The 10,428-nt window shown below is 40.2% G+C and overlaps 1 protein-coding gene across 2 annotated transcripts in view; it reads right to left on the bottom strand.

Moving 5' to 3' along the window:
• Positions 1-387: 387 nt before the first annotated feature.
• uggt1 (UDP-glucose glycoprotein glucosyltransferase 1) overlaps positions 388-10,428 on the bottom strand; it is a 131,962-nt gene continuing 121,921 nt past the window's right edge. For both annotated transcript variants that reach the window (XM_080185439.1, XM_080185440.1), the window contains 3 exons: positions 8,529-8,645; positions 6,832-6,997; positions 388-3,359 (listed from right to left, as the gene is read on the bottom strand). In XM_080185439.1, the coding sequence (XP_080041565.1) occupies positions 3,334-3,359; positions 6,832-6,997; positions 8,529-8,645 (309 nt within the window). In that variant the 3' untranslated portion in view covers positions 388-3,333. The remainder of the gene's footprint in view (positions 3,360-6,831; positions 6,998-8,528; positions 8,646-10,428) is intronic.

Genomic DNA, 10,428 nt, shown 5'->3' with positions numbered 1-10,428 from the left:
TTACTGGCCATGCTAGCCTAAAAACCGTAGAGGGTGAATCGCGTGTTAAATATTAGTGATTTTATATATTAGTGAGACTCTTTTATTCATCTTCTCTCTATATTTGAGAGCTTAAACACCTCTCATCTTTCCTCATCACTCACCCAATTTGCACTTGGGATCATTATTTCTGTTCTTTGAACCTTTTCAAATGCACATCACTTCTGAAGTGTTCGGTGAAAAGATAAGCAGTTTATTTAAAAATTAGCAATTGTGATCTCCCTTCTTCACCCTAAATCAGCAGTGTGATTTCATGATAATAAGTCAGGCTTGATATTCAATTTCTTCAAACCTTTCAAGCAACCTGCATCAAAATTGTGACTGCAAGGTCAAGAAGCTCATTGCCAATTGAAAAAAAAATCTTTATTGAAGATGGTGCCACACACACCTAAAATGCATTGGATCCAATGAACTGTAGTGTGGGCTTAAATAAATGTGTTTATCCAAGGGTCAAGATGTCATAATGTATTTTCTGTGTTTTTAAAAACAAGAAGAAATAAAGACAACAGGTACAGGGTATTGAGGAACTTATAATGACAGAAGTAAAATGCATAAGAGTCCATCTAAAAATATCGCAGGCTATAGAAAGTACGACAGACAATAATCAGTGTGGTTCGCTATAAACCATTTTAGGGAATACTTAAGCCACTTTAGGATTTAACTAAAACTTCTCATCGATAACACTGGGTCTGTGGAGCAGAAAAGGCTGACAGAACAGCCTTCCATATAACTGGAAGGTGAGAGTTTCAGAAATATCAAAGTGCAAGGGCAGGTGAAGTTTTTAACTGCATTGTGAGTTTAGATTCCCAGTAACTCATATTGCTTAGGGTTAAAGAAACAAATCCAAATTTTTTATGCCATGGAAGAGAAACAATTTGATTTGTATTTCAAGTCAAATTTTTCAATCGTACAAAACACTGAAACAGTTTGTTCAAACTGAAAATTCAGAATCCCATAAATACACCAAAGTTCACTTCCAGGTGTAGAATGCTGAAAGGGCAACAGCAAAGCACAAGTAGCATTTAAACTTGGCTACTTACTAATTGATACAGCAAATCTTAGAAAAATCTAGGATGACTGAATAGATCTTGCCTTTAAAACTAGGAATCGAACACTTACTTGAGCTTTTCAGCTGGATCAATTTCTGGTTTGTTTCAAATTCATGAGCCACCAGTAGGGGGTTGGTGTTTTACACATTTCATAATAATGACATTTAAAGTGTTTCCCCTTTTAACAAACTATGTAAGGTAACCACACCACGTAGACAAACCATCGCTACACAGCAGTATAACATCACTAGTTCTCACATATGCCTCTTTTACAGCCACAAATTGGAATGCCCAGTTAGTGCCAATTAAGGCTGAACTATGGCAACAGAGAAAAGTGCCTTTCATTCACTCAGCTTAAACTGAGAGGCAAACTTTGTTTCCAGGGTGAAAGCAATGGTCACTATTTTGGCCATATAATTAAGACCTGGTAAGCACACAGCTAACATGCTAAACGTATGCAAGTTTTTGGAAGTTAGTTGTGTGCTCATTCCCTATCTTCTCAAGTTCTGAGTTCTTATATTCAGTCTGCAATATGCTAAACACTTCTTCCCTTTCAACAGATGGAAAAAAGTCACAACAGGCAAAGCATAATGCAAATAATATTAAACAAAAATGTTAAATATTTCTGACAACCGACACTACATCACGCGATAAAGGAGGTTACATTAACGTTTTCCATCAGAGCTGATTGTGAGTTTGCAGTTCATCTTCTAGTATGTTTCTTGCATCAGAAATATCCAAACTTCATTGAAGTATAAATATGTAAAATGCATTTGAAGCAGCAAGTCACACCACGGTCAAGACCATGGTGAATCGTTCATGTTCTATTGTTATAATGGAATTCAAAAGAAAGTAAACAGCATGGGAATTTTTTTTTGTTTTTTTTTACAGGTTTGGTGAAAGTCTGAAATTGTGTGTAAAAACTGCTAGCTCTGAAATGTTAACTAACCTCTGATGTTCTATACAGTGGAGCAACCATGAAGAATTTCTTCCTATACAAGTCTGCTATATGCACAGCAATCTTCTACCCATTTAGCTGTTCAACCTATAATCAGCCGTAATACAAAACGTACACTTGCAAATCACTTCAGACAGCAAGTCCAATAAAGGACTCTCCCCCACATACATTGCAATTGGGCAGCATGAACACAAGGAAATCCAAATAACACTGAATACAAACATGTATGTATTGGTAAAGTGGTGATAGGATAAGGATGAAATGCCCTTCAGACTATTTTTAAATGCTCATCTGTTTGCTGTTTAAGCTGAAGATGCACTGTCGCTATACAGCGTAAGGGTGTATCCTGATAGTTTACACAATAGACTGTGAGGTTAAGGTGGATTTACACAAATTGAAGGCCTCAGATGTAAGCGCTACTTTATAGGTTATGAAAGAATAAAACAAATACTATATGACTAATAAGCAGTCATGCTGTTCATGGTGTGGCAGATATTCTAGAATATTTACAGAAGACAACACGTGATCTTCATTTCTCATCTGCAAATGCAGAACTATGTTCTATAAAATAGTAATAAAAACTAATAGCTGCATATTCCACAATAGAAATTCCCGAACATAAATTACCAGATTTTGCAATTTTCCAGACAGCATAGCAGCTGAGGCTTTTGAGTACTTTGCTGAAAATATAGGCTTATAGAATACATAAACTTCAAATAAGGATTCACCTTGGTCTGCCCTTCAGTAAACACAGAGTGAGTTTAAATCGAGAGGCGAGCGAGCAAGCAGGGGAGTGGGAGTGTTTGGGAGTGAATGAGATTGCATGTGTGATTGAGAGAGGAATGAGTCATGTATATTCTTTCAAGGACAAGAATGATACATCAACATTCACTGTAATGATTAATCTAGACAAAGAATTCAGGAATCTGAAAATCAATGCATTGAAAGATTTGGATTTTTAATTATTGGGAATTTAAATCATCCCTATGACTTTGTCTTTCCTAAACCCCATCCCACTGACCAACATATAGAAACCATCTGATTTTCCATGATTGTTTTTTGTCCCTGAGGTGAATATCTATATATTTTCCAGTGATTTTGCACCCCCATTGCTTTACCTGTCCACAGAACTGAACCCAAATTATAATACACCTTATCTGAAGAAAACAAAACACAACTAACAGCACATTCTCATTCCAGTCTCTTAGCTGTCACATTTGAGAAGACTTCACGTAGGAAAAAGGAGGAACTCCTTAAACAGAGTTAAACGGTTATCACATTCACAGCTTAAAGCTCGACATGTGGGACGTGATCTGTGAAATGAAGGAGATAGTAAGGTTAGAAATCACCAACTCATAGCACTGTGGCAAAATAAAATCCATGATAACGGTACTACATTGCCCTTTTCAATCAAAATATGTTCAATCAGGAACACTCCCTGCTTCCATCCGGAGTTGTTCTTTATGCTGCTGGATTGCATATCCAGACTTTCATCACAAAGGCCAGTAATTTCCTGAAGAGTGCAATCTCTGTCATATTGCCACTCTGATTGAACTTAGCATAGCTGGGAATCTGAAGCCCCTGTCACACCCAAACTCCCTTGTTCAGGCTGGATAAGTGGAGAGACCAGAAGGGGGAAGATACCAGAGGGAAGGGAGCTAGGTGAGGTGGACTGCAAGGGGGTGCATGGATGTGTGTGGGTGGGGGGGTGGCAGCGGAGAAATTGGGTCAGGGTGCTGCGGTGGGTTTTCTGGGAAGTCATGTACACATGGGATGTCCACTGTGAAGCTGGTTGTTTAGATAGTTACTTTGGAATTAGAAGTGTTTTATTTCCTTCCAACTCTTTCATAATAACTATCCATCAGGGAAAAACTGGCAGAACCATCCAAAGTTAGCAATTTAAATCGCTTCTGTCACATGGTTCCCAGCTCAGCACAATTGCCAGAATAAGTTAGCATTTCAGGCAATTGTCAGCTAAACCCTTACCTGGGAACTTCGAGGGACTCCCTGGCATAGCATAGGGGTGCCCCCCAAATGTGATGTTGGGGAGCCAAGAAGTTATGGGACAAGAATTCCAGAACTCTTGCAACATTGCATTTATACAATTGGATAGGACATGCAAAAATATGCAAATATGCAATGCTTGCATATCAGTTAACAGGACTGTAAACAGTTAACAAGTTTATCTTGTTTTAGGCAAGCTTTTGGTTTGCTATCATCAACGATCAGTCCATATTTTGCATATAATGTACATACAAGAAATCAAAACATCTTGCGCAAAATTTGTGTGTTAAGTAATTGACCAGATTAAAAAGCAAATCAAGCTACTAAAATTTCTCCTCCAGGAAATATTTTGATTTGAATTCTTGATAAATTAACAGTTTTTAACTTCTTTTAACCTTAGTTTTTTTAATAATTTGCATGTTGAACATAGAATCATAGAAGCCCTACAGTGCAGAAAGAGGCCATTTGGCCCATTGAGTCTGCACCGACTACAATCCCGCCCAGGCCCTAACCCCCATATCCCTACATATTTACCCACTAACCCCTCTAATCTACACATTCAGAACACTAAGGGGCAATTTTAACATGGCCAATGAAACTACCTCCCCCCCCAATCTTTGAACTCTGGGAGGAAACTAGAGCAACCGGAGGAAACCCATGCAGACATGAGGAGAATGTGCAAACTCCACACAGAGAGTGACCCAAACTGGGAATCGAACCCAGGTCTCTGGAGCTGTGAAGCACGCCGCCCCATGATTTACATCAGCTTGTATTCCATAAGAAATTTAAGCCAGGAAAATCTTAGATCACACAATACTTCCTTCTGAAAACCATCTGACACAGACCTGGGCAAAACATGGTCCACAACAGCTTCTAATCCTGCCCACAGTTGCAATGGAGAAACATAAAAAATAGGAGCAGGCCATTCGGTTCTTCAGGCCTGCTCCACCATCATTATCATTGCTGATCACCCAACTCAATAGTGTGATGATACTATGCCATTAATATATTTCATGTTTAGGAAGGACTACTTTAAGATTTGGTGTTTTGTCAAAGGGAATCTGGTAGGAATACAGCAGATCCTGGAAAGCAGGATAAGAACTTATTTTAGCCATATGAGTGTTTATTCACCAGAAGGCTTAATGAATTTTTGTTTACCAAAGGACTGTTGGAGTGTTTTCTTGATTAAAGTAATGGAAAGTGAGGTAGATATACAGGATCATATACGATATGTGATACTAAAAATGGAAGGGCTAGGATTTTAGCTGAGAAAAACAGCTTTCTGAGTTCAGTTGCTGGAGAGGACTGTCTAAAGGTAGATGCCTCTGTGCAGCTCTCTTTCTCTCTGAAGACCCAGCCAAGCTTAATCTACAATTGTGCTGGTGGACAAGACATTGAATAATTAAAGCATAAATATGGCTCCCTGCAGCAACGTCCATACATATAACCATACGTCTCCATAAGCAATCTTGATTTAACAATTTGAGACAGGTATCTCAATGGCTATCGATGCACTTCTAAAAACTGGAGTTTAAAAAACATCTTCTGTTCATGCCAAAGCTGCTATTAAGGTCTGGATTTTTACAAGAAGCATGAAGAATGTAATGGAAAGTTAAGAATGTGGTTTTAGATTAGGATTTTTTATTTTGAGAAAATTGAAAATCAGGAACAGTTCCCTAAGTGATGTGGCACAGATTAATGATGCATTTGGGAGCACCTCTTTTCAAATATGCCATGAGGTTATCAAAGCCCAGCTCTAATAATGAGACAAGACAGAGGACACAGGTCGCTCTACTCCCCACAAGGTGTGGTTATTGCCCCTGAGACACCTTATGCTCTCTCCACCTTTCCTCTCATTGTTTTTTCATGGTGGTTCTTGCAATACCATATTGTATATCACAGTAGAATACCTTAGAATCTAATTAAATACAGAGAAGACTGAAGCCATTGTTTTCAGTCCCCACTCTAATCTCCATTTCCTAATTAATGACTCCCATCTCATTTCCTGGTCTGAGATCAAACCATCTGCTCGCAAACCTGGTGTCATATTTGACCTCCAAGATCAGGTTCCAGCCTCATTTTTGTGGCATCACTCAGACCACATATTTCCACCTCCATAACAGAGCCCCACTTTGATCCTGTCTCAGCTCATCTGCTGCTGAAGCTTGCACTGCCTTTTGTTATCTCTCAAATTGACAATTTCAATCCACTCCTGGATGGTTTCCTACATTCTATGGTCCGTAAACTTAAGTCCAACCAAAACTCTGCTGCCTCTGTCTTTATTTGCAAGAAGTCCCATTAACACCTATGCTCACTGACCTACAGTGACTCCCAATCAAACAATATTAAACCTTAAAATCTTCATCCTCCATTTTAAATTCCTTCATGGCCTTGTCTCTTCCTATCTCTCCTTCAGCTGCACAATCTTGGATATCTACACTTTACTAATTCCAAACTCTTGATCATCCTCAATTTTATTCGCTCCAACAATGACTAGTTGCAAAAGTTCAACTCTATGAAATATTCTATTTACATCTATTTGTTTCTCTCCCTCATTTTCCTCCTTATAGAGACCAATTCTTTGATCAAGCTTTTGGTCATCTGGCCCATATCTCCTTATGGGGTTCAATGTCATATTTTGTTGTATAATCCTCCTGTGAAGTACCTTGGGATAGATTATTATATTAAAACTGTTGTTACATATATTGGCTCTAAAATGGGCCTCATGGATTTCAAATGGCTTTTACCTATGCTGAAGAGCAATAATGTTATCAAACTCACCCTGTGTGCTGGTTACATCTTCTGTCCTAGCATGAGTTAATCCATTCATTTTCCCCTCTTGGACCATTTTCTGAAGCTGTTTTATCTCTTGATCATAGTCCTGCCATTCTGGAACAATTCGCACAGCTGCCTCCAGTTTCGGTTCTTTAGTCATTGGATTATTGCACTAGAACACAATAATGAACAACAGTTATTAGAATTTCACCGAATATTTAGATGACAATGAAGACTTACTCATGAACATTAATATGCTAGTCATTGAGATCAAAAGTTGCTGAAACCTGTTTTAACAAGATAGCAATGACCCATTTGTGCTGGCGATCTGATTGCTGTCATTTTTACAGGGGCCTACAGTGGCTGCATAAAAAACCCACCTGGTTTAAATAAAATCTCCTTTCAATATACTAATCGATAACATGGAGAGAATGTGATGATTGTCATTTTTTGAAAGAACTGGTTGAAGCAGATGCTGTGCTCAGTGGGCTAGTGTTACCATTTGAAGAGGCTTTGAAAACAGATTTTAAATTAATAACCAGCTCAAATAGATTATTTATCCACCTGGTCAGAGTTTAATCCTACCAATATTTAAAAACTTCAATCGTATCACACTTCTGGAAAGATGCGAAGGCATTGGAGAAAAGATTCATGATAATGGTTCCAGGGATGGGGAACTTCAGGTACGAGGTTAGATAATGAGAAGTTGGAAAAGAGAAGACAGAGGAAAAGTGACAGTTATTCAAAATCATGAGGAGTCTAGACAAGGTAGACAGAGAGAAACATTTCTCATGAAAGGATTGAGAATGGGAGAGCCCAAATTTAATGGAAATGGTCAAAGAAGCAAAACCAAAATGAGGAAAATGTTTTTTAATGCAGTGAGGGTTAGCGTGTGGAATGAACTGACCAAAAGTGTATGAAGGCAGGTTCAATTGAGGCATACAAAAGCAAATTAGATTGTTATCTGGAAAGGAAGAATGTGGAGGGCTTTGCGGAGAAGGCAGATGAATCGCTCATTCGCAGAGACAGTGCAGACATGATGGGTTGAACAGCCTTTCCCTACCCTATAGCAATCCTCTGATTCTGTGATCTCCTTGAAGTTGACAATTTTCCAAAATAAAAACACCAGTTCTCAGTCTCTCCTTAAACCTTAAAATAGATATCAGTTTGGAGTCTCTCCAATCAACCTTATCCGGGATCATCCTCTGGGTGCTCTGGTTTCCTCTGAGTCCAAAGATGAGCAGGTCAGGTTGACTGGCAATGCTACATTGTCCCTTAGTGTCAAGGAGATTGGCAGGGTAAATACATGGGGTTATAGAGATAGGGTCTGGGTGGGATTGTTGGCAGTGCAGGCTCGATGGGCCGAATTGCATCTTTCTGCACTGTAGGGATTCTATGATCCCATGATTTGATGTTTAGACAATATATCATAATACCTTACTCACTTTCACACTAGTCTCACGAAATTGGTGTGGAACTTTAAGGACTCAATTACAATAACCTCCCGGCCTATTGAAATCTTCAATCACACAATACTGCCTGGTAAACACGTGTTTGATGCTGACCCTACCCAAATTCATTACACTACTATTGTCTACATTAAAAAACATCAGGTAGACATGATCCAATTTCCTCATTATAGCTCAGCTTGCAATCGTTTCCAAAAACAGATTAGTTTTAATGTCACAGTGAAAAGTACTTACCAAATCAATAGTTTTAGCTTTCTTCTTAGATGCTTCATCACACCACGTCTCACACCACAGCCAGTGCTGGGGAAGGGATTTAATGGGCACTTGATGGATCATGTTGTTAGGTAGATCCTATAAAACACATTTACCATACAAAAGCAAATTAAGTAATTTTAAGAAGTTTCTAACTATTATAGATTGTTGCAACTTTAAATTAATAAATTCCATTAATTACTATTTCTTTGACTTAAGTTTGTGTATCTTGTAAAGAAAATCAGTGCTGCCCACACAAATGTTGGACAGCGTGATTGTGAACACATTGGTCATGACAACATTCCCCATTGGCAATCTGCCACTGCTATTTCCAATTCCCTGACATTCCTAACAAATAGAAAGTTTTGCATTTAGATATCATCTTTACTGACCTGCACCACAAAGCGTTTCACAGCCCAAGAAGCATTTTAAAGTGCCATCACTAATCAAGGAAAACAGCAGTCAATTTGTGCACAGCAAGGTCTCTCAAATTGAATGATAATCTGTTTTAATTACGTCAATTGGATACAGGGGAGAGTTGTTCTTCTCCGTCGAACAGTGACAAGTGGGTCATGATTCTCCCACCCACTGCGCTAATATTTTAGTGCAGCCGGATGGGAGATCGTCACATCAGCTGATTTGCTGAATTTGCGTGCGCGTTCCCATCCCACTAATAAGTCTCAGCGCCCGATTTCCAATGGCGTCTGCTTCATGCAGGAAATCAGCAGGGAGGCATAAAGACCATTTTAATTTAATTTGAATGTGATTAGTGGGCCCAGGACAGAAGACTCTGGGCCCACCAGCATCTCCTCCTCCCACCAGAGTGGTTCACTCCAGCGAGGATTATACTGGCTCCCACCTTCTGGGATCAGGCTGTGAGGGGCCACTGGAATGGGGGGGGGGAGCAATCAGAGCCTCCCAAGTGGGTCAGGGAGAGAGGGAGTGCTCCCTGGGGATTGGCACTGTAGCAGTGCCAGCCTGTGACCCCAGCACTGCTCAAATGGCAAAGTGCCAATGCCCAGGGGGCACCTTGGCACTGCCCATCAGGCATGGGACAGTGGCAAGGGTGTGGGCACGATTGGCGAGAGTGGGGGAGGTCCCGCTGCCACTAGTGATTGAGGTGGGGTGGGGGGTTGGTTTCAGCATTGCGCAAGGTGGAGGGTGAGAATTTGTGTGGGGTGGACTGGGAAGGGAGGATCGGGGGTTGGGCCCGGGAATAGTCAGGGATCAGTGATCGGGCTGTGGGGGAGCAGAGAGCCAGCGTTGCAGAGGTCGCGGGGCTGGCCAGCAATCGGAAGGCCTCTTGGGGGTCACTGTGCATACGCCAACCTCTGACAGATCAGCGTATGTGCAGTGGCCCACTCAGTGCGCTGATTTCAGCTTCTCCAGCAAGAATTGGCCCCGCACCCTGAAATTTAAATGATACTTAAATTCGTGGCCTCTGTGCTGCACAGAGCGTGGCAGATTCTTCTCTGAACACGCACTGAAAACAACAGCATGAATTACTCTAGTTTTCATGTGAATTCGACACTTGAAGTTTTTTGGGAGAATTCCACCGCTGATGTTTTACATCCAGCCAAAAGGGAAGCAGCAGCCTTGGTTGAATGTCTCTTACAAAAAGACAATACCTGACAGTGCAGCATCCCTTGGCATTTTATTGTTGGCTTTGATTTTGTGCCCAAGTCTGTGCAGTAGCATTTAATCCAAGAACTTTCTTACTCAGAGGACAGTGTACAATGAGAGGGGCTGATAACTTTTTCTATTCAAGAAATAGATCATGCTGTTGACCCTGACTGTTGACTAATGTTACTGTTTATTTCATTTTAACAGGCTAGGTACTGGTCCTAGTTACACAAAGGCTATTTCCCTCAATGTCAGAATG

The sequence above is a fragment of the Carcharhinus amblyrhynchos genome, chromosome 3 (assembly GCF_965287045.1).
Source record: "Carcharhinus amblyrhynchos chromosome 3, sCarAmb.v2.hapA, whole genome shotgun sequence".
Taxonomy (NCBI): domain Eukaryota; kingdom Metazoa; phylum Chordata; class Chondrichthyes; order Carcharhiniformes; family Carcharhinidae; genus Carcharhinus; species Carcharhinus amblyrhynchos.
This window is presented reverse-complemented; position numbering and strand designations above follow the sequence as displayed.